The sequence below is a fragment of the Columba livia genome, chromosome 5 (assembly GCF_036013475.1).
Source record: "Columba livia isolate bColLiv1 breed racing homer chromosome 5, bColLiv1.pat.W.v2, whole genome shotgun sequence".
Taxonomy (NCBI): Eukaryota; Metazoa; Chordata; class Aves; order Columbiformes; family Columbidae; genus Columba; species Columba livia.
The window spans coordinates 39,251,411-39,276,699 of record NC_088606.1 but is presented as its reverse complement, the minus strand read 5'-3'; the positions used below and the strand labels follow the sequence as shown (position 1 = coordinate 39,276,699).

The following is a 25,289-nucleotide window of genomic DNA, read 5'->3' as shown; positions in this document are numbered from 1 at the left end:
TTTCTTTCTTTTCTGTGTCTCTCTGCATATTTTGCTTTGAAGCAATTCCCAATCCATCTCCCACTTAGAACTCTCTCATATCTTCTCTCCTTCTCTGGGATAACTATTGAGTGAAATACCACTACCATAATTTAAAATAATTCCTTTACACTTTAGCACAGAACTATGATATTACAGAAGTATCTGTCTTCCAAAGGTGTCTTTTCAGACAAAACTTCCAAGCATTACATTGATAACTGTGATAATTTCACAACTAATGAACTTGAGACAGAACTTTAGAAAGCATTTTAGATACATTATAGACCTTTATTTTATATATTATAGAAGGTTCAGGCACATAAGCAGGTTGGAAGTAAAAAGACTGTTCTAGTTCCACCTGCATGACATAAAACATATAATAGATTTTGCCACAAATTTGACACAAACTCAGATTACGGATGTAACAGTGCATGAGATCAAACCACAGTATTTTACAGCTACCTGCTTCTCATTCTTTTGCCTTCACAAGACCAAACCACTAGGCTTTGTTTTCTAGACTCTCAATACTAATCCCACTTATTAGATATCTTCTTTTTTGAGTCTATTAACTCATCTTTTGGTATAAATACATATGTGGTGTTTATAGAAAGAGAGAGCTCTGTCACTATCCATAAAGACAGCAGAACAATGTTCCATTCTACATGGGACAAAAAGAACAAGTGGGGGGAAATTACAAGTAAAACAATAAGCCTTACCATTTCCCTTCTTCTTTCTTCCTCCCTTTCAGCCTCTTTTTCATATTCTCGACTTTTCTTCCGTTCTCTGATTTCCCAGTTTTTAAGACGCTAAAAGAGAACAAAAAATACTCACTCCAATCTCAAGAACATTAAGAATAGCAGTACTACTTCAAAGTTAGTTTGGATTATTGTTTAAAACAAATTGCCCTAAAGGGGCCACAAGAAGTCCAAAGTTGTTCTGACAGTGTCTTACAGATTCTGCCCCAATTCATGTACTCAAAGGATTAAAACTGTATTTAGGAAAAGGAGGAGAAGGAATGACATATTTTATAATAGAAGACTTATTATCAGCCCTCAGAAACAATTATTTCCTTAAGGAACCTTAAAAATCCCAGCCTACCTCCTGATATGCAGCTTCTTTCTCCCGCAGTTTCCTCTCTAGTTTTCGGCGTTCGTAGGCATCTTCTTCATCTTCCTCTCGGTCCCTCTTCTTATCCTTCTCCCGTTCTCGCTCCCGCTCGCGTTCTCTTTCCCGTTCCCGCTCGCGTTCTCTTTCCCTCTCTCGTTCGCGTTCTCTTTCCCGTTCCCGCTCTCGTTCTCTTTCTCGGTCTCTGCTTTTTTCCCTGAAAGAAGGAAACCGTCCCAAGGTTAAGTACAGAGCCTTCTTCTCCACTCAGTCAAATAATTTAGCTTCAAATGTGTGCTACTTATATAGCATTTTGCAAGTTATTCTTCTCCTGCAATTGTACAAAAGGATTACCTGATACAGCAATGGGCATAAATCAATTCTTCTAATATATTCAAAATGTCATTTACCTAAAAGTAGTAGTTTGAGCACTAACCGTTAAACAGTGACATCTATAGAAACTAAGCACGAGCACAGGGCAATTCTTACCAGATTGTGTTAGTAGTTCGCCATAAATGACAGCCAAAACCCCCACAAATAAAAGGGTGTGCTTAATAAATCCTACATGTTTACATGGTTTACAGAAATAGAACCCTACTGACAAGACGATTAAAAGTGAAACAGCTGTTTTTTCTATGGTGAAGAGGGAAAAACCAGCATCTACAGCCCGACATTAGTCACAGTTTAAGACTGAAAGAGGAATCGCCCTTGCTTTTATTAAGAAACAGACAAACCCAAACATCAACACCCCCTGCCCACTCTTCCCGCATCCCTCCCCCCCCCAAAAAAAAAGAAACCCCACATACTAAAGGAAAAGGTAAAATCTACTTCAGCTAAAAGATACCACAGGCATAAGAGAACCTCAAATAGGAACTAAGCTACCCATCAAAAAATAAGGAAGATTTGAGATAAAACCAGTATGTTAAAGTCATAGTTGGGTGGTTGCTTACTGCATATTACAGTCCTTATATTCCTGTGCTGTGGAGGGAATCCAGTATTTTATGTTTATACTTGATTTTTATAGAATTTGTGTAAATACAACATTTGTCTAAAATTCTGATTTCCTACTGTGATCTTACAAGGGCCATTCTCTTCTGAGCGGCAGCTGATCAGCTGAACTACATGCACTTAGTAAACAGCACCAGGAAAAACTGAAATAAATAGCAACTCGAGTGCATTTACCTTGATCTGCTCCGATCCTTGTTGCGATCTGAACTTCTTTCACGATCTCTGTCACGATCTCGGTCTCTGTCTCGGTCCTTAGTTCGGTCACGATCCCTATCTCGCTCTCGTTCACGCTCTCGTTCCTTCTCCTTCTCTCGTTCACGCTCCCTCTCTCTTTCACGTTCCCTCCTTTCTCGTTCACGCTCCCGTTCCCTTTCTCTTTCTCTGCGTTCTTTTTCAATTTCCTGTCTTTCTTTCTCCTTTTTGCCTTTTTCCTCCTCCAGTTTCTAAAAACCAATAAGAGAACTTTCATAGTTAATTCTGCAGTTATAGGAACTGGATAATCCCGGCGCAACACACAAGGCTGGTAATGGAAATACCAAAACCGCCACTGATTTTTAAATATTAAATAGGGTTTGGTGGGTATTTTTTGGAACTCATAAGTATGAAATCAAAATGCAGCAATCACAAGACTAAGTTTCGTGCAAAAGCATAGATCTACACAGACCAGCAATCTCCAACCTTAGCAGAGTAGGGCTGGCCTCACATTGCAAGCTGACTAAACTGCACATACACAGTGCACTGCCAGTCATGATTCAGCTGGGCCACAAATTCCATTGGCCCTATAAACCACTGGGGTATAAGCAAAGTGAACTTCTAGCTTATAAGTTAATGCTGTTCAGCTAGGTAAACATATTTCAGTGGAACGCTTATTGGGGCAGCGAGTTGTTTCCCAAAAAGGCCTGGCAGACCAAAACAGTCCTATAGGAAAACTTGGGTAAAGAAATTTATCCACTTACACGTGGTGCATGTGGTTTAACAGTGAAGAGAGCTGCAACCTTTCCCCTTTTCCCTCCCTAAAAAAGTTCTAACAGTTCATTGGTAAGAACTGGACTCTGCAGAATGGAATCCTTAACTTCCACCACTGCAAGATGGAAAGAGTTAAAAAAAGGTTGGAAATAGCTCTTTTGAAACACAGAAACTAAAGGGTTACCTGCTACAATTTTACTAGAAATTGTACAAAACTGCCACTTTTTTTTCAATTAGAAACAGTTCCTATGACCAGACTATAAGACAATAGAAAATACATCAACAGAATGATAGATAAATCCATCCTTGGAAGCAATTGTTATGTGTTAACTTACAGATGCTGTGCTAGGACATGGACCGCCAACACTGGATTAACCTTGCCTATAAGCTATGTTTCTGGGAGGAAGAGCAAGTACATGGTTCACAAATATACCAAATAACAACCAAATATACCAAATTTCAACCTGATGGATGCCAGAATACCATTTTTTTGAACAAATATTGAGCAGAATAAACAGGCTTATCCCCTTTGGCTCCACGTTTACCATCACTGAAATGAAATTAAAAACTGGAACAATGAAACGGCATTTTCTCTGTTTGTTTTTTTTTTTTTTTTTTTTCTCTTTTCTTTTAAACAAAGCATTTAAGACAACTTTAAAAAGCAATCTTACCTGATAAGTGTTCTTCTGCCACAGGCACAGGGACCAGAGAACCAACAAAGGATTACAGAAATAAAGCTAATTTACTTGTGATTAATGTATCCAGTGAAACCGAGCTGCATTGATAGCACAATACAGGCAAACCAATGGTGGATACATTGAAATCACAAAAGAAAAAAGGGACTAAAAATGGTAGGAATTGGTAGAAAACTGATATGAAAAAGCAACACTTAGATTCTACAATATACACTGGGCTGAAATCCAGTTTATAAAAGGACTGTATTTTACAGGAGCTTTACAGTATTAAACCTCAGTACGGTCAGATGTTAAACTAGGTTGTCAACTTTTAAAAATCCGACTTACCTCAAATTTCATATACTTTTAAAGAAAAGTTTAGATACTGAAGTGGTTGATACTTACAGGTTATCTTAGGTGTTCCAATAGAAATTTCATTGGTTGAACTTCTGCTTTTTTGCCACTCTCAAAAACTTTGTGGTGAGAAAATGATTTCTCAAGAGAGTGTTTTTTGTTGTTTTTTTTTTTGTTTGTTTGTTTGTTTGTTTTTAAATATGTTCACACGTGAAAATATATACATAAAGTTGGTGTATTAAAATCCATTTTGTAGGTCCACTTTCTTAAAATCCAATTGAAAAAATAAATTGGTCTACTTTGTAATCAAAATCTGACCTCTATCAGCTCGATCAGCCTAAATAAGAGGATCTGAAAGGGTAATGGGATGGGAGTGGTATCAGATATATTGAAGTAATGAACAGAAATGAACGGGTAGAAGAATTATAAATCTTACCTTGAGCTCTCTTCAGACTCGTCCGTGCTGTAAATGGACGCCCCCTGCAATGCTGACACCCTGACAGTCTGTGGTTATTGTTTTACAAACTCATACCAAAAACATGCAAAGGTTCACTGTGCTCACTCGCCAGCTGCTAAAGGTTCAACAGCCCCTTTTAAACAGATCCAATATACACAATGACGACTTTCAGTTGATTTTTCACGTTGATAAACCCAAAATAGCACTCCAATAATAAGATTAAAGGCAGTAAAATGCCCAACAGCTTCTGAAACAAAGAAGCATGTTTTTTGTTTTGTTCTTGTTATTTTTTTCTTTTCTTTTTAACTTATTACTTGTTTGCATTTTAGTACCAGTGACAACTTGGGGCTCGGAATTGAACATCATTCTACTGAAGTTTCATCACTGACCATTTTCATGTTCAATTGCCAGGCTTCTCCAGATAATTTCTTCTACAAATTTTCCCCAGGTTTTTATCTCCATCAACTTCAGCCAAGAGAAAAACGGAATACATGTACATACAACAATGTGTAGTCACTTGTGTTTACATTGATACAGTTATGTGAAAACATGGTACCATCCCCAGTCACTGCATGTGGTAAAGCTGAGTAAGACGGGCATACTTCACCTTGCTGTACCTTTAACATTTTCTTTAACGTTGATTTGGGGGTACTTTGAAATAAGAGTGTGCTCAAAAGAGGAGCCTGCTGATGCTTCCCTAGGCCAAGGACAATTCCAGTCTTGTTGGGGAAAAAGTAACACCAACTTTAAGCTAAACATTAAAATAAGAACATTACATGCATAATTGTGCTTTACTATCCACAAGTATAATTTTCCAAAGCAGAAACATTCACAGATGCACTAACATTAGCAGAAACTTCTGTAAGTGGGAACCCTGAAGTGGGACTTTATGTGCATAAACATTTCCAAGCCAGTTACCCCTTTGCATATTTTTCTGAGGGGGCATCCATAAGTATAATAAAAAACAGAAGCTCATACTTACATCCTATTCCATGTTACTTTCCAAGCTGTGAGTTTCATCTTGCATTAGTCACCATATGATCTCTATCATAATGGTGGGGGTCAATGAATAGATTAGCTTTATGGGAATTTACAGTTCTTCCATGCATCTAAAGTTTGGTAAGTCTGGTAACCACTGACCTAGTTTTATCTTCCCCCACTCTCAACTTAAAACTATTAAAATAAAAGACTTAAATTTAATTCTAGATTCAACTCTTCATAAAATCTTGGATTATGTTACAATCTACCTACAGAAACACACTCAAGTGTATGTCTTATACTGCAGCCCCGTTTAGCCTTTAGTTATAAATATCTTAATGTATGTGTAGAAACTTAAGTTGCCTTTATTCATGTTAAAGTGAGAAGACTGAAAAATACTCAGTAGCAATCAAAGTCTTAGCATAAAGATGTCAAGGGCCACTTTAACGTGGTAGTTGTCTTCTTCTGACTTGTAAAGAACGATATGGGTATTAAACCTAATACAAACATCATTTTAAGTGATATTGCAATGTAATGCTAAATTTTATAAAAGTGGTTTTTTGGATTTTGAAAAAGCCTAATTTGTATCAAGCGCAAAAACAAGAATACTACCTTGTGTGTGTCTCTGAATTTACTGATCTCTCTTGATATCAGGTCTCTTTTGTCTTCCTCCATTTCTATAGCATTTATATCCTCCTAAAAAACAAGGGGGACAGGAGGAAAAGCATTAAGAGCCATCTGTACAGACACAGGAGAACAAGAGAAAATCTGAAGGTTAGAAGTTTTCAACCAGTCTTGCAAGAGATAAATAAAGTCCTTCTGCAGTACCAAACCTGACAGTCTGATGTTAATGAGTGAAAAAAAAAAACAAAAAAATCAGATGGACAAGAGTCACAAATCTGGCAACTAGCAGTAAACATAGTCATTGTCAAAGCCTACAATGTAAACGAACCTTGGTGATGAGTGGATAAGGTATCAGTGGGGCCACTGGAAATCTGCGGAAAATCTGCGGAAAAATCCACGGAGATTTTTTTTTTTAAAAATAGATTGCACACTACTCTGAAAAACAATGTTTTGTATGTTTGCACTATAAAGCAATTTTGTATTGCTGTGATCTCATTTCTTTGATCCAACAAAATTACAGAAGAACCTCGCTAATTCTCCCTTCTCTGAACTACTTAAAATACATAGTGAGGTCTGATATTAGCAAGACTTCACTGAAATACCAGTATACTACAGGATATTAGTATGCTATGGTAGCATCAGAAACAAGACTAAGCTACACTTGCCAATATAAATGATTGGTATATTTGTGGTGGGTATGCCTTGATTTCATTTACTCGCTAATTCGCAAAATTTGGTAGATCACACCTACTAACTAATAGTTAGTGCGAATTAGCGAGGTTCCCCCGTGTTTGAAATTGAAAACCAGATTCCACTCACTCTCAGTTCCCCACACACATTTTCAACTCCCCCGCATCAGTCATTCTTCATCCAGAAGAACTAACAACAGACTCTGCTGCTCACACCACTGGGAGTCTTCTTCACATCAAGCCCTTCAGGGGATAACAGGAGCAAAGCTGGCGAGTTTCCCCTCTCCACCCCACACCCCCATAGATCTGCATCCATCTTCCATTTCCCCCCCACCCTCCATAGTCCTCCTCTCCTCTCTCCTTTAAGAGAGCAATGAGCTTGGACCATCTCTTCACTCCCACCTCTATCCACACAGGCCAAAGATGGCAACTTACAAGTTTCTTTTCCTCCTTCCCAGTATGGGAAGGAGGATGGGATGTAATTTCAGCCCACAAGTGCTATGAATTTAAACAGAGCTTTTTTGTCTACTTGATTGGTCAAATTCTACATCATACAGAGCTAGCAGAATATCCCTCTGTCGCAGGGACAGACTCAGCACCCAGCCCTTCCAAGACTGCAGTGGTCTCTTGCAGTGCTTAACTACCTAACATTATCCATGGCCATATATATCTACCCACAGGACAATACACATTGTAACAGTGTTTGTAACAAAAAAATACAGCTGATAACATTAGACAGTGACTCATTTGTAAATTCTCATCAAAGAAAGCATCTTCTCCCAAAGGGTGGGAGAGGAAAGAAAAACAAATTCTCAGCTCAGCACTCTTACACTTCAGGTGAGCCACAGCTAACAATGTTGTGGGAAGATTTACTTGCTCCCTGAGGGAGATGTTGCTTCTTGCACCACACTTTAACCCCACAAGCATTTGAAACTGCATTATTGCCTTGGAATAGGTACTTAGCAGAAGACTTAAGTGGGTGAAAATCTTGGTCAAACAATTTTCCAATCTCTTTCAAATTAGGTGCAGAACAGTAGGTGTGAAAACCCGTTTTCCCATGGTTAAAAACTTGGTTGGAAAAGCTAAGTCTGAGTTTGCTCATTCTTATTCCCCCTTCTCCAGTTTGTTTTATTCCATAGAAAGGTCATCCATAGAAGTAGGTCTAAACCAGAACATTCATTCTTGCTTAACGGTTGGTTTTTTTTGCATTACACAATATACGAAAACCAGATGATCAAATCCAGCCAAACTGACACATGCGTGTAAAAGTGATTTTTTAAGGCAAGAAGATTACAATACGCCTTTCATCCCTGAAGGATCCCTCCAAGGCTTGTGAGGTTACATACAAAAAACTAATTAAGTGCTTCCACATCTGGAGAGACAGCTGCAATCAGCTGGATCAAGGCACACTACAAGAATGCATTCTATAAGCAGAGAGAAGAATTTTGTAAAAACTACCAGAGCAAATTCCTGCCATTACAAAAGCACCCTGGTATCTTTCAATGGAAAGAGATGGTATGCAGGAGATCTTTATAGTTGTTTTTTAAATTCTCGTCTGACAAACCCTATGTGCGTATACAGACTAAACTGTGCTAAATTCAGCACTTCCACTTTCAGAGGGATGAAAGGTCGGTTCAATCCTGCCCAGATTCAAACCTGTTGTTCCAAGAAGTCTAGGTGCTTAGATACCTAAACCATCCAGAAGGAATGGTGTCTATAACTGACTAGCTTCCAGTTAAAAAACTGCTGCTGACATCAATGCTTGTTGATTGGTTTTCTCATCAGAAGTTTATGTTTAAAGTATTTGCACAAGGTTTGGCCATTATATAAAGGTGAGTTGAAGAAAAATCTGGTTTGTCCAAAATCAAAACACATACGTCCTCCTTCTTTTCCTTTTTCTTCTTCCTGGGGTGAGAGTCAGATTCCTGGGAGGGGGCATTGAGCTCGCTGGAATATTCTCGTATTAAGACTTCAATGGCCCCTTTAATTATCTGATCTCTTCTCTTTGTTTCCTCATCCAGTGCTTCCTCGTCATCATTTGTCGTTTCTGGTCTGGCGTTCTAAGGAAAAACGGCAAAGTAACAGGAATCAACAAATTGAGAATAATGTTAGTTTTATTTCAGAAGTTTACCTTTGATCATCTCTTTCATGCCCCTACGGCATTTACTTAAAACAAAACAAAAAAAAAAAAAAATCACAACACCAAAACAAAAAATAACCACAAAAATCAAACCATCTCCAAGTAGTTAGCCATTGCTTTATTTTAGTCAGATCTTTTCACACTGGCAATACCATAGGGACCACATAGTTTTACATATGGAATGACTGCAGAGGGCAAGTGTAGGATTGCATAATAAAATAGAACAGAGAAATGGTGATTAAGGCGGTAGACAGGAAAAGAGAAAGTGCACGCACGCTCACAGAAAGGTAATCACTATAGTCCAGCTCTTGGTCAAGTTTCTGCCTTGTATCCTCCAAAACCTCAAGTCATTTCAACAGCAGTTCCTCAAGCCTTCTACTTAAGTGCCATGCAATCCAAATGTCTACCTATAACTTTCAAGCCGCAACTTATAATGGGAGAACTATATTAAAGAAACATTGTTCGGGAAAACATTCTCTGCAGAGCAAACATTTTCTTATTATTGTCGATAGATCACTTAGCAACTCCTCATCTTTTTGCCCTTTCCAGCTTGTAGGGAGGAAACAGAACACACACAAAGTGCATTTCACTAAATATTACATGAAAGGGTAGAACAACGATCTGCATACTGAGCAAGGCAGCCCACCTCTTGATCCCCTGAATCTTTTTAAAAAAAAATGGAATCTCACCTGAGAATCCAGCTGGGTATCCCGTCAAGCGATAGGTGGTGGGTGGAGTGAGGGGGAGGGAAAGGTCTGATGGAGCAGCAGCTAAGAATGAGGGGGAAGGGAGGATTCAGTTGGAGCTGAAGAGGCTGCCAGTCCAAGGAGGAGCAGGCTGAAAAGAGCTAGAAGGTAGTGATAGGGAGTGGAATTGAAGAGGTCCAGGGAGAAGTGATCAGGGAGAGGAGCTAATTAGATACAGGTTTGCTTGGTGTGTCTCTATAAGAAATTGTGTTGTAGTGTACATGTTCGATTTCTTAATAAAAAGATTAAAGAAACAAGATGCAACTTCTGGATCTGAGTGGCACCAGCACACCAATTATGGTATGAAAGGAATCACAAGCAGAATGATTACAATACACTTCATCAATACTCCTCAGCAATTCACAGCCTTTCTTTGCACCACCATGAACAAAAAGAACATTTGGAGCTAATTTCACTCCGCAGTTCAAGGGACTCAACATATACTGTTGTCTTCACTGAAGCCACAGACAGTACCCTCTGCTTCATTACAATCAATCCAGCCCAGGGTTGACTGTAACCCACAGGAGCTCACAGAAAACAAAATACATGAGAAAGATGCACAAGAACTCCACTGATACTTTAAGCTTGTTTGTACTGTCAGCTGTGATGCCAACAGGAAACAAGGAAGTATGGAACAGAAGGGGCAGTGAAATCAAACCCTTACCTCCCTTAACAGCTAATAATTTATTCCAGAGGTGTCACACTCATTTTCACCAGAGGTCACATCAGCCTCATGGTTGCCTTCAAAGGGCCGAATGTAATTTTAGGATGGTATAAATGTAACTACTCCTACATGAGTTTGACACCCCTGATTTATTCCATTTAAAACCCATAAAGTTAGTTCTCTGCTTTACTGAGCCATTGCATTTAATTCCATACACTGAGTACACAGTAAAAAAAAAAAAAAAAAGTCAGGTACTTAAGCCATCATTATGCCTCTAGTTCTGGTTAAATAAAATGAAATAAAAGTACTTGTGTTCCCATTGTATCTTACATACCTTTAAGAACAACTACAAATGGGAATTTTTAAAATGTGCCTGCTTCAGTGTGATTAGTATTTTAAGTTTTCTGAACACGAGCCTCTTCTCACTTTCATTTTACAGAAACTAGTTGCATTAAGTACTATCTTAAGGTATACTCAGAACTTCAAAATAGTAAGAGACCAAGACCAACAACTTGATTGTGATGTGAAATATCTTATTTTAGCAAAGAAATAGACAAAATTCATTTCAACGCAAATTTTCAGTTAAGTATCTTTGTATCTTACAAGAATTCAACATATCAAATATCTGCAATTATTCCAGAACAGACCTTTAGCTCTAAAAAGGAATGGTACAACAGCAATTTCCCTGTCTCCTGAATGTCAGTAAGCTGCTCACTGCTTCATAACTATGTCATCTACTGAATGATCTACTTCTTTCCTTTCATTAATTTGTTGTAGTAGATCACCAGTGGAGGCAAAATTCAATCCAATTCTCCTCGGAGAGCTGATTTACAGACTCTGGCAAAGTAACAACTACTTCTGGAGTTCATATACTTCAAAAAGTTTCTAAACAAAAGTGAAGTGACAAAATCATAAGCTATAGCACACATTACTACACTTTAGAATTAATTACAGAACTAGAGATTCAGTTGTAGCTTACAGACAAGTTTGAACGCTGGTGAATTAAGAGGTTACACTTCACTGCCTTTTGACATACCTTCAGACTCATTAACATGATTCTGGCAAAATCCTAAAGCGAAATAAGGGCAGAGACAAGAACAGAAACCAAGAGATACACTCACAATCTGATCTGGCAAGTATATCACATTGCCCTCCTGCCAAAAAAAAAACAACAAGTCACACATTATATACCTACCCCATTAGAAGCTTTTTTCTTTGCCTTCCACTCATCTAGCTGAGCCTTTGTCTTTGCATCAACTTTGACTAGCAGCTTCTTCTCTCCAATCTGGAGGTCATGGAGTAGTCTCAGTGCTCGTAGAGTGGATTCTGGTTCTTTGTACTCACAAAATCCAAAGGCTGAAATAGATGATTGAAAGGAAAAGTAAAAAAGCGTTAAAGCTCCTCAGGTATTTCACTTTGTGTAACAAAAGTGTTTTGAATCAATATACTTGGAACTTAAGCACTTTTTAAAACCAGAAGTACAGAACATAAAAAGTCAGAGAAAGATCATTCAGCGCATTAGTCCTTGAATATCAACAAACAGCCCAGTGAATAAGGTGAAAGCAATACATACATTGTGCTTGTAAAGCTTTTGACATGTCTGAACTAAGGAATGCAGTCTATATGAAGACATGTCTCAGGTGTAATTGTCTGAAAACCAAGGACATCAATCAACAGCTCACTGTTAACCTAGAGGGAGGGGTATTTCAAACTAGTTTCTTCACAGCAGTTACAGAAAGTTGGAAACGAGAAAAACACCTTATGAGAGCAAAATAAACAACGTATGATATATATATGTATAAGGAACCTGAAGAAACTGAACTACATCTTAAAAAATGAAAATAACCTAGGGAAGATACGAAAACACTAACAGCAAAAAATTGTAACTAAAATTGTTTCCTGTATCTACTGGGGAAACGCTATAAGAAAAAAAAAATCAGTTTGATTTAAGGACAGGAAAGGAAGATAAATTTTACATCAGGAAAAGCTCTTGAAGAGAGAATGATAATACACAGTAATGGAAGGAACTATTAACAGTCCTGCAAATCTGCTCCTTTGAAGGCTAAATCCAAATTCGCAAACCTCTGTCCAGGATGATCTACAAGCACCTGATTCAGTCTCAGAACAGAAAGGTGAGCAAAATTAAGGCCCCCAAGACATTTTTCCATTTAACTTATCTCGATTTTACTTTTCTCTTTCTGTCCCGATTCCAAGGACAGAAAATACTAGCTAGGAAGTATTTAGCATTAAAGTGTCATATACAATATCTTAAAATGTACAATTATTAAGAACATAGATGTATCAGACATTTGAAAATCTGCCAGTTAATAAAAACAAGAATCTGATTGGAGATTTTGAAACAATTACCTTGAAGTTTTCCAGATGCCCCTTGTACTCTCTTCCAACTCAAAACCAAGCCACATTTCTGCAGTAAAGATAAATATTATTATATTCAAAACATTACAAAAACTTCACCACTTTTTGCAAAAGATGACATTTAAAATGCGTAAACTGTTAAACCAAAATATGTCTAAGTTCACTGACATCTACAGCTTAAAAAAAAAGCTGTTCTCTTCACTGAGTTTAAACTCAAGTGTAATGGAGTACTGTTCCAATGAGTGGGACTAACACTGCTTTTAGTTTCAATCCACTGCTTGTGGGTCATTACTTCATTCAGCAGCCACAGATGAAATTTAACAAGCAGCCCACTGTACTTACTGCTAGAAGCTGCCGTATGAGCATGTCCGAGGCCTTCTCAGAAATGTTGCCTACAAAAACGGTGGTAGTGGGACCACTGTTTTCATCATTTTCTTTGTTCTTTAAGCCTGGGTGTTCTTTTCTGGCTCCCAAATGTTTTCCAACCATAGACACTGTGGTAGGAACTAATACCTAGAAAGAGGAACAAAGACTGTAAAATAAAGTGTCGTGGTGTTTTTGTTTGGGTTTTTTGTTTGTTTCGGGTTTATTGTTTGTTTGTTGTGTGTTTTTTTTTTTTCCTTGTACTTATATCCATACGACAATAGAGCTGGGGATGCACCCATATTAAAAAAAAAAAAAAATCCTATGAGCCTTAGGTTTATGGAGTGAGATGGTTCAGGCTTTAACACTTTATACAACACAAAAAAGACTGCCATTTTCTGACAAATACAGACAGAAAAAGAAAGGTGTACCTGAACATGGCTACCAGAAGGTCTCAAGGTAAGCATACAGTAATATTAGTTATTTGTAGAAGAAATTGTAAGTAACTTGCAACATTTAAATCACTGGAAGTTGAAGTACCTTACCTAACAATGTAAAAAACAAGATGCAAATAGAAAAGTAACTCTGACTCAAAAGGCTTCAATCGACACATGACAGGTCTTAAAGCTTTCACAGAGTGAATAAACACTACTGTTTTATTTAATCAATACACAACCCAAAGTCTCTTAGGGTTAAGGAGCAAACATTTGTAAAATAAACCATACAGAGACAGGCACAATCAACTGTTCCATTCTGCTGCACTTCCCTCCTTCCACCTAAGATTTAATGGTACATATGCACAGAGTCCCTCTTCTCAAAATACCCTTCTAGAGTTATCACTTAATGAAAATTATTTTCATCAGAAAATAGAATAACACATTTGTTCTAGTGTCTTTGTCTTATAAACACATTGGTTACCATGAGCATATCCTCCTGTAACAGATAACAGAAGCAAACAAAAAATTCAGGCTTTTGGGGAGATTTCACTTACACAAAATCATAGAAATAGTAGTTCGCCTTTAAGCCATGAAGTAACCTTTGTATTTCAAAGAGCACCTCCCCCTTTATCATAAACCTTCATTCCAACTAGAAATTAGTAAGACAAATGAAGAAGACACATTTCTGTCATATGCTGTTCCATAGATGCTATTACATGTAACTAACTACTCCTTCCCCTACAAAATGGGAAAGGATAAATTGTTTACAAGCTTGTTAACACACATCTTTTGGCCAACACAGCAGTGCTGTATGATGGCCTTATAAACATAGATGTGGTGATGCCTCCAGAGCACTGTGAGGCCAACAAACTCAAAAGCAAGAGTCTTGGAATCTAACTGATCTAACCGTATTGCATAGAAAGACCACACATGACTCAAAGGCAAAGCCTACATCATTGTATTGAGAGAAGCACATCCTTTTGCAAGAACAGTAATTGCTTCACCTTTGCAGCTAGTACCCCAGAGATTACTTCAAACTTTGTCCAGCTGAGAAGTGAGCATAATATTTGCATAATAGCTGCATTTAAAGTGAAGCATTTCTTTTCATAATACGAACTCTGATGGAACAGAGCAAAACAAACATACTGTTGACATCTAAGTTTTACTCTCCATTTTATTTTACTACAATCTCATATCCACTGCAATACTTACAGTTGGAGCAGGAGCCATAATGCCCATTGGTACAGGAATCATAGGGGTCCCTAAAAAAGACGAGACACTTATATTAATCTGCCATGTTGAGATTACTGATGAATACAAATGAACTGATTGCAGACATGGATTCCAAACCAGACAGCAATTTTGGTCAAATAAAGAGTTTCACAATATTGATTACTAGTAATTCCTTAAGCATTCAAGCATAGTCTGAGTACCCTGACATGCCATGTGCATCCCAAGTCACTTCTACTATATGACCATTCCAACTTGGTCTGTTGCAAACAAATCTATTTTCAAAGCACGTTCAAACCACAGTATTGTTCTAGAAGATAATCATGTGATGAATGAGGCAGTGAATTCCATAAATAGAGAACAAAAGCAGCTGAAGTCCTACAGATGATAATCTCATTCATGACTTGCTCAATTCTCAGAGCACAAGCTACTCTGGCTACATAGGGATGAGGCCCTATAGAGGTCACCAGGTTTCATGTTACCACTTATGGAATAGCTTAATAAAGGCAGCATAGAAAACCTCAATCCAGAAGCTCCCTACCTGGTGAATACTTGACTAAGTCTCTAAAACTTAATTTAAAACAATATTTAATCAGGTGAAACCATGCAATACCTTCTTTCCCACTACTAAATTCACCGCCAGCTTAAAGCAGCATGTGAGCCAATATCTGATGACAATAAAGACTGTTTAACTTTCCATGCCAGCTGCTACAGGAGGTTAAAGATAATAAGTGAAGGGATTTCAAAACTACTTGCTAGCCAGTAAAGACCTTAAGACTCAAGAACAATGAAGTCAATCTCATGTTCTTCATAGAAATACTCTCCAGTGAGCCTAGATATTTTTTTTTTATTCTACAAAAAAAAATCCTTCACCTTTCGCTCTCAGACCTTTCCTTTTGATCCTCCCCTTCTCCATCTCTCTTACTGCTGTACTTGTGAAATCCTAACCAAATATCTGCAACTTATTGTCCAGACTCATTCCCTGAGTTTCTACAGTGCTTAGTCCTGAAACATCACCACTTCTCAGACACCCTTCTCCAGCTTTCTCCTCATCCACTCTGGTTTTGCTTCAATTCCGTCATTTATTTTCTACGTTACTCAATCTTCTTCCTTGGTCCCTTCATATTAAAGTTACACTACCGCCTATCTCTCCAAACTGTTCAAAGAATCAAAAAGTGTCTTGCTCTCCCATGCTCTCAGTTCTAATGCACCATGGCATCTCATAGACCAGAGCAACTACTCCAAGACAAGAGTCTGGTTGTGCAGCCCTATAACTATTGTAATTATCATGGTGCTGAACTTGGATTTTAAAGTTACAACTCAGTAAAGATACTTGTGTTATCACTGACAGTTTTCTGAAACTATCACCCCAATGCTCAGCAGAAGCTAAAAAAAATCCAGTAAAATGTTAGGCATCATGAGCAAACATTGATGATCAGGACCACGGGAATCACATAGGTGCTATATAAAAACCTGGTGCACCTGTACCTTGACTACTGCTGTCAGGCCTGGTCTCTACAACCCAAGAACACCACGCAGCCTTAGAGAAGAGCAACTACATGACTTAAGTGTTGAAGCAGCTGCTTTACTAAGAAAGACTCCACACTCTGAGACTCTTCAAGTGTGCAGGTTTACAAGGCATGGAACATGACTGAAGTGTGCAAACCCACAAAACACAACACACCAAACTCCCACATCAGAACTGAGGCAGAAGGGAGACACTAAGTAGGCAGTGAGTTTAAAGACAGACATAAGATCTTAAGTAGTGCTTTACACAGTAGTTAATGAACTTCTCAAATTTGATGCAAGAGGCAATAGTGGAGATGGACAGTATCAACAGGTTCAAAAATACCAAAATGTTAATGAATGACAGGTCCAGAAAAAGAGAAAGGAAAAATGAAAGATCATACTCCTTAACATCCCTAACACCACAGCTGCACGAGGGTACAGACTCAGAAAGCAGACAGGTGTACATGCCCACCCTAAATACCATCTTGTATTCGCGTTGCCCCGACAATGCATCAGGCTGTACGGACTGCTGGTCTGACCCAATACCGCATTTCCAACATATGAACAGTAATTTTTTTACAAATTAATGGTGTCCAATTATCTTCAGAGATGACAACAGCTATCAGAATCACCTCCCTATCAAGTCTTCCTCACTTAAGAGAGGGAAATCCTAGAACTTATTTTTAACAGCCATATTTTTAAACAAAGCAAAACACTTTTCCTAACCTCATTCTTATACAACCAAACTGCTGCAGCTGAACCTTTTAAAAAAAAATATAGGCTGAGTAAGGTAACTAAAATATGAAATGCTGGCCAAACAGTTAGCTAAAGATAATATTACAGGCCACTAAAATTGTAATCCTACATACAGAAGAACTTCAGAGTAGACTTTCATAAAGTCACCGTGGCATTTCCAGTTTGCCAATAATGAGTTGAATACATCACACTAAGAAACTAGAGATCCACATCCTCTACATGACAAAATATGTTATCTGTACAGGTAGGCAAATCATGTTTCTATTGTGCAGAGAAAAATCAAATACTTGCCTAACACCAGGCTCCTCCACCTCTACTGTTTGGATTACTAATACTGAAACAAGACTATTTATATAAGAAGTCAAACACAGCAAGAGAACAAAAAGATTGTCACACATGTTAAGAAGCAAGTGTTCAGAACAGAAACTTACATCAGGCATTTTAAAATATTCTTCAGAAAGTTATTTTTTAAAGTATCTGGTGCTTTTCACACTAGTATATATAAACTGGAGCTAGTAAAGAGGTATGGTTTTTAAATTAACCTGAAATTTTTTGTGGCAGAATACTACCTAATCAAGAACTCTGCCATTAGCAGAAAATAGATAATATCTCATGGATTTCAGGAAAAAAAAGTTTTGAATAACTAATGCAAGTGAGGTTTAACTTGATGAATGGATGTGTACAAACCATTCCTGAGTTCAGCCATCTGGTTTCTGAATGCCTTCATTGTCTACAAAACACTTGTGCACAACACAACTTATGACCATAAGGACAAGGGTTATTTTCTGCAGCCCCCATGACAAATTTTAAATGGGCAGTTTTCTGAATACTCTCTCCCACTTGGTCTCTGGTCTCCTGTCTTCAGTCACAGTTATTGATACGGGCAATGTATAGAAAGAAGGTGGTTCCAAAGTAACGAATTAAAAGTCTCAACACAAAAACCAGAGGCTGATCTTACAGATGAGCAAAGAAAAAAAGGTGGGATTCATTTTCAGAAGATGAGAACGAGTGAGGAATGTAACAGTAAGTTTGCAAGATGTGTGAGGAAAAGTATGTAAGAAGTAGAATACAAGAAAGTGGAACTTTTAAAAAAGTGGAGAGAAACAATGCCAGAAGTTGGATCTCCTCTGAAAGTTTACTCATATTTTCAGACCACATGTACCCAAACATTTCCAAAGGTTGTTAAAATTGTTTATTTGAAAGGAACTGAAAATCATAGTCTATTGTCAAAATAGTGGCTCTTAGGATATCTAAGGTTGGCAAAAATCACCACCTAGCTTCAGTCTTGAAAAAACAGTCTAAAACAAAGTCTGGTATTGTCCCTAATGGTTTGATTTCTGGTCAGCAATAAGCAGTTTTTGGTAGACCAAAAGAAGCTTGCTCACATGACAAGATCTGTGGGTAAACTAGAAAATCAATTGCAATGTACATGAATAAGAGTTATTGAAATACCTTAAGAGCCAGTAACTTTTGTAACTAATACAATTCAGAATAACAAAAGGTAATTTATTGCTACTACACTTTCACATACTAACATAACTTACCAGGAGGTACAGGTGGAGGAAAGCCAGGAAACTGTGGAGGTGGGATCCCAGGGGGAAGCGCTGGGATTCCCATAGGAGGGCGATTCAAATGAGGTGGAAAAGACATTCTTCCAGTCACAATCTGTCAAAGACAGAAAACTTGTACTAGTCAATTCCCAAACATGAATTACAAAGGCGGTACAAATTACAAGTTTCCATAATTATTTCAAATCTCTATATGGACATTTAACTCTTTTTCGCCAGCTATTCATTAAGTTACAAATGCAGTACAATTCTTCTATCACAATGAGAAACAGCACTTCCAGGAAAGTGCTTCAGAATGAAGTGAAAACAAAAACTACAGGGTGTTTCAAAAAGATGGATCCAATTTCAAAGCTACAGTGATTTCACTATATGACACCTCATACCAATGTTTTAGGAGGAGTGTGAAATAAACAGCAGCATTTAGTAGTTTGTACAGTTTCTTTAAAATAAAGCTATCTTTTGCAGTGTCTGAAAACAACTGTGGAACAAGATGAGAGAAAGAACCGGGACATCCTGATACTCAGCACTGACAGGAATTGTATTTAAGATGACATGGCGGAAATCCCCAAATTCCAGCACATAGACAGTTAAAAGCTTGGAAGTTAAAAACAGATCATCAAACCCTCTTCCCAGTTGGTACATATTCTAGTGCTCAACTTGGACCATAGCCCCTAAGGTGAGAGTCAATATGCTACCACGGAGAGTAAAGATTGCTTTAATATCATTGCTATTCAGATGGTTACTATTACTGACCCTGTAACCTACACCACCCAGTAACAAAACAAACAAACAAACAAACAACAACCCTCAAGATCACTCTTAACAAAGTAACAAGGCATATGTTCTTGCTTCCAGTATCATCTTAACAACCTCACACGGTCAAGTCTTCAACAAAGGCTGCATGTCAGTTCTAAAGAAAACCAAAGCTGGTCACCAGTATTACTGCTGAGTGGATAGGTACATTCACGCTGCAGTGAGGAAGCAGCAGAGGAACTTCACACACACTGACCTGTGTGGATACAAATCACAAAGACACGGACGGTGTCACAAGCGAGAAGAGTCCAGTTAGCTGCCTGCACAAATATTTGTGTTCCTCAATGGCCGTAGAGACTGCTCTACAACCTACAGTGCCAGACCTTCACTGCAACTGTTTTCCAAACAGGCAACCACAAGTCAAAACTGTGGTGGGTGGCCTACAGAAAAAGCATTATGATAAGCAAAATTGTGATACACACACAGTTCTGTAGATTATAAGACATTTTCACCAGCTTCCCGGTACTGAACACACAAGAAACAGGCAGCGAGCTTTGCGGGAGACAGATGTGCATCCATACATATACAGGAGCAAGTAGTTAATGACAGTCTTAAGTACTAGAAGAGTTAATACCAGTACCCTACCATAACGGTAGATACATTTAAAAGAGCTAAAAAATCCAAGAGAATCATGTACCAAAAATTTATTCCCACAGCATCTGGAAACAACTATGAGAGATAAATGTATATAGTGGACTGGACAGGATGAAAAGGAAAACCAAATGTATTGGGTAATACCTTCAAACATTAGAACCTATTTAGTCTGGTATAAGAACACATATATGACCCTATAGCATAAATGAGCCAAAGACACATTTACAACTACGTCTATTACAAGAGGTTCATAAAGACAGCAGTCATTAATTGGCCCCAAAGGGCATTTCATCAACATCTGACCAGGAGAAAATATGAACGCTCCTGTGACACAAAGTCTAAGATGGTGGAAGAAACAAAAGAACAAATGCAAGCATTTCTCCAACAGTTCAATAAAGATTCTTTTATACAATATAATAAGCATAAAACCTTTTTGTTCCCCTTAGAATCTATACGCCTTAGAACACAATTCCTTTCTGTCATTCTTGAACTTCTAAAACTTAATGGGCAAAGAAAAGCAGTAAAGGTGTACTGCCAAAACATTTTATTTGGAAGAACACTGTTCACTGTCTCTTTAGACTATGTGCAAATCAACCAACCTTCCTCTGGAATCTGAAACTTGGATCATATGGAAGGCAACAAAACTCCTTTATCTGCCTTGGTACCACTATTCAGAGCTTTTTCACCAAAAAAACCCAGCCAATGGTCCCAGGAATGGCAGAAAATTAGGGACTTTAAAGCTCTCAATCCTTATCTGTACTGAAAGCTGACAGACAACTGGACAAAATCCAAAACTGTTTTGGGACAGGATGGTCGAGCAATAAGCTATTGGGTCTGAGACAGTTTTAAACAGGTTGCAATAGCGTTACACCATCTGAGATCCACAAGAGATTAAGAAGTGGTCTGTTAAACAAAAAAAAAAAAACAACTGGGCAAGTAACCTTCCAGGCTGCCTGTAGTTGCAGTCCTTTCTCTTGCTCTGTTTTCCCCAAAATAAGACCTACCCCAATAATTAGCCCTATCATGATTTTTCAGGATTTTTGAGGATTCTCAAAATATAAGCCCTACTCCAAAGATAATCCCTAGGTACAGTTCATTAAAAAAAGTAAATGTAAATAGTGTCCAGGCAGCTATACATGTAAAAAAGTAAGCATCTTTTGAAGCAAAAATTAATATAAGACCCTGTCTTATTTTCAGGCACTTTATCTGAGACACCGTTTCAGAGAAGCTAAAAAAAGCCTATGGACTAAGAGGCAAAACAGTTATTTGGTTTGAAAGATGCTAAAATATACCATGCTCAATGGATGCTACATATGCACAAAGGCAAAGTTGTTATGTTCATTGTTTGTTGTGTTTTTTTCTTAAGCAAAGATTTAGCAGTTAATGAAGCAATCATTACTGCATAAATGGAATAAGGAAGTCAGTAAGAATGGATCAAATTAAGTCTTTCAGTCTTCTAGTCAGATGTGAAACGCTGTTATCTGTAGGGCTTCAACAACCCGTTTTACTTGAAGCGCTCTGTTGGTATTTTTTTTTCATATTTGTACAGTTATTTGCAGAGCAGCTAGTTCTGTTACTGACTTTATTCTTGCACAGACCAATTCTAGCACCTCTGCTGTCACTGGCACTGAAGAATTTCTCGCTACTACGTAACTACTAATGTGAAAATGGCAAAGAGAACAGTTTAATTCTGTTTTGGTTACAAAAACTGTGCGGATTAACAGATATCAAGACTGAAACTGGTCACTGGAGAAGTGAGAAAACTGAACAAGAGAGAAACATTCACCCAGTTCCTTGCAGCAGCCAAGATGCTACAATGGAGGGAACTGAGTAGCACATTTTTTCTGTCAGCAGCTAGAGCGCACACAAGAAACGTACACGCTCTTCTTCCAGCTGTCAGAGGGGCCTCTGACATCAAATTTATAAGCAACTACAAACCAAGGGTTAGGTACGGCAAGTTAAGAAACGCTAAGCTGGATCTAGATAGAATACACTTGTAGAAATCTCAGGAACAGTATCCTGAACTTCTCTGCATACCGTCCTACCACCCTGCCCAGTTCACCTCAGTGATCAGTGTCTCATACATTTACTGTGGTCTCAGTATTGTAGAGGGTGATCTTCAAATTTCCCCAATATATTCAGATGTGTAAGTGAGGTACTACACAGCCCTGAGTTATTTTAAAGCCTCAGTTGGCTTATGAAAGTGTTGCTGCGAGTGAAACTGGATGTAAGCAGCATTCTAGATAGCTGCATTTTAACCAGCAGCTCTTTAAGTGACAGATTAATTTCTGTGAATGTTACAGTGGTCACAAAAATACAGGGGTAAGAAAAGCAGTGAGCATCTGGCCTGACACTATTCAAAAGACTGCAATTGTGACATCTACAGCCGCCCGAAATGATGGATAAGTATCACATCTCTGAGTCCAAGTGTAGTCAATTTAAGTTGTCTCTGTGCCAGCAAGCAGGGCTATACAACAGGAGCAGGTCTGTTAAACAATACAGATGGAGCTGAGACCCTAAAGTCCACATTACAGATTTTGAGGAGGTCCAGCCCCCTGGAATGAATGCCCATTTGCAGGTAAGAGTGTATTTTTCAGTACATTTTCACCCAAAAGGAATCCAGTTCATCCACTGGAACAGTGCACACGATGTGAAAAACTGTTTCTCAAGTAGGGACAGCTGTAAGATTTCCTTCAAAAGCACATTTCTGATTCAAGCTAACAAAGTAACGTAGGTGCACACTTTATTAGCTTTGTGCAATTTTTGTAAGGTGTAGATTAATGATTACGTGGATGGCAAAACAGCTAAGCTTACTCTAAGCAGACCCAGCTCAAATCCAGCCTAAGCTATTAACTAAAGCAAGCACTGCACAAACACAGCTATAATATTCCAAGTTCAACTTCGGCCTAGATGGAATTCAGTTGCTTTCATACACTGGCTAATAAGTCCTGGTGGAATCAAATGCCATGTGGCATCAGCTGCATCAGTCTTCTGAAACTGGGAGACAGCACAGGAATACCTGTACAGCTCAAAGGGTTGGTAAAATCCATGGAGACGCGTTACCTTTGAGTCAGTGCCACCCCCACTAGGCCAGAAGGAGGCTCTGAGACACCACTGAACAAATGCATAGGGCTCAGATCACACAGAACTCAGAATTATACAGAACAACGATCACCATCATTCTGACATTGCTGCCCCATGCTTCTTTATTACCTCTGGCTCCCAAGAGTCCCAATAAGAAGGGACTGACTATGTGTACTAGTCTGGATGCACTGTTAATGTATTTTTTCTTAATCATAGCATTCTTTAAACTATTTTTTTTAATGTACTTCATTTTTTTAATAAAGGGGATAAGAGGCATGTCAAAAACAGAATGTTAAGTCTAATAAAAACCACTGGTAACTAATGTGTTTTAAACTGACAATTATACCACCTACTCAGGGCAGCATCATAATTCTACCAGCATCACATGATTAATGTCCTTAGTATCTGTGTTTACACATCACAACTTCTACTTAAAAACCTGCAAAACATTTTAATTATTTTAAAAATACATAAGTTCCCCAAGAAACAAAGTTACAATACTTACTGTAGAACTGATGTTATACTAAAAAATCTTTAAATTGACTGTAAAAATCCTGAAGTCTCAACGCCTAACCAAACTTTGTGTGTTTTAAGAATACAAATATCTGGTGTCATAACAGCAGTGACAGCAGAGCTGATCTAGCTCGATTTACTTTGTCTGATTTTAACTTGATCTAGCTTGATTTACTTTATCTGATTTTAACTTATCTTCGACATTTTCCCAAGACAATTATTCTGCACCACAAAAAAATCTGTACACTTACTCTAGAATAAGTTGCACGAAACTGCCGTGCTAGCTAGTCCCTCAAATAAGGGAGCTGTAAGCACAAAATTCGTTGTCTGGAATTATTTTTAAATGAACCACAATCCATCTTTGATTATAATCTTACCATCTAGATTATTACAAGAGCACCTGACAATATCCACACCCATGATAAGTGTGTAATACTATGCTATTTACTAACACCCTGGCTAAAGAGATGTGATACCAAGACATCCGATTTGTATATCCATATTACTATGTTTCACTGAAATGTTCCTATAGAAAAGCTTTCACACACAATAATGTTTTCAATGCTTTTTAAGAATTAGAATAATTCCTATTAAGAATCATGCAATGTTTGGCATTTGATTCTAATGTCACTACATAAAGAGCTACAGAGTGTGAATAATAATTTCCTCTAATTTATGACAAAGTATTTTGTACATTTTGTCTCATATCATGGGTACAGCTGAGTAACAAAATCTTTTTCAGAAGCAACTGGAGAAAACACTTGAGGTAAACCAACCTGTTAAAGTGAGTGTTATCACACAGGCTTTTACAACAGTCTCAACATGATGTATGGATTTTTAAGCCATTCCATTATAAAAATAAATAACCTCATAGTTTGTCACCCACTGGAGATGCTGTTTATATTATTGCTTCACACAAAAAACAAACTCCCTAAAAGAAAAACCCCTCATTTCAAGAAAACTGATTCTTTCAGTGAAAATGTCCACTTTCTCATAGAGCCCTACAGTTTTCTCCAAAATTGCCTACAAGCTAAGCAAGGCATCTATGTCAAACACAGCAGACATAGGAAGAGATAAAACAGATTATAGATTTTCTAGGTATATTTATTCCTGAACAAACAAAAGTAGTATTTAGTCAAGCTTGTTTTTCAGAGCTAATCTAGAAAGTGTTCACTAACTGCCATAAAATAAGTTGCATCCTGAACTACTAGTACGAAGCAATCCAAAAAGCAACATGTTTATCCAAACTAAAGCCTCAGTCCAAAAGCCCTTTAAACTAGGGCTCCATTAACCATGTCAACGGAGCTTTAAGATCTTTGATTTAGTTCTTAATCTGTGCCTCTGCACCCATATAAAGCATTAGTCAGTCAAATAAAGGACTCTCCCCTCTAACTTTGTTACTAACTCTTCCTAAAACACAAACATGGCTGTGGCATTACAATATTTATGCAACTGGTCACTCAGAAGCAGGGAAACACAAAGCCCTATATGCATCACCACTTCTTTACAGGGAGAGTGAGAAACTGCCACGTTCTTCCTTCCTTGAGTTTGTTCTGAACCATCTTCCACAAATACTGATGCAATACCTGAAGTAAAGCTTTCCTGTCCCCAAAAGAAAAACACA

The 25,289-nt window shown here is 37.9% G+C and overlaps 1 protein-coding gene across 4 annotated transcripts in view; it reads right to left on the bottom strand.

The window, feature by feature from the left end:
* Positions 1 to 25,289, bottom strand: part of RBM25 (RNA binding motif protein 25) — a 34,746-nt gene that overhangs the window by 8,298 nt on the left and 1,159 nt on the right. For 2 of the 4 annotated variants that reach the window (XM_065064473.1, XM_005502236.3), the window contains exons 2-12: positions 18,638 to 18,758; positions 14,811 to 14,860; positions 13,141 to 13,311; positions 12,790 to 12,847; positions 11,618 to 11,778; positions 8,750 to 8,932; positions 6,512 to 6,565; positions 6,172 to 6,255; positions 2,305 to 2,573; positions 1,117 to 1,339; positions 735 to 824 (exon numbers count right to left, since the gene is read on the bottom strand). In XM_065064473.1, the coding sequence (XP_064920545.1) occupies positions 735 to 824; positions 1,117 to 1,339; positions 2,305 to 2,573; positions 6,172 to 6,255; positions 6,512 to 6,565; positions 8,750 to 8,932; positions 11,618 to 11,778; positions 12,790 to 12,847; positions 13,141 to 13,311; positions 14,811 to 14,860; positions 18,638 to 18,743 (1,449 nt within the window). In that variant the 5' untranslated portion in view covers positions 18,744 to 18,758. The remainder of the gene's footprint in view (positions 1 to 734; positions 825 to 1,116; positions 1,340 to 2,304; positions 2,574 to 6,171; positions 6,256 to 6,511; positions 6,566 to 8,749; positions 8,933 to 11,617; positions 11,779 to 12,789; positions 12,848 to 13,140; positions 13,312 to 14,810; positions 14,861 to 18,637; positions 18,759 to 25,289) is intronic. The other 2 variants (XM_065064474.1, XM_005502237.3) reach the window with 1 other exon arrangement.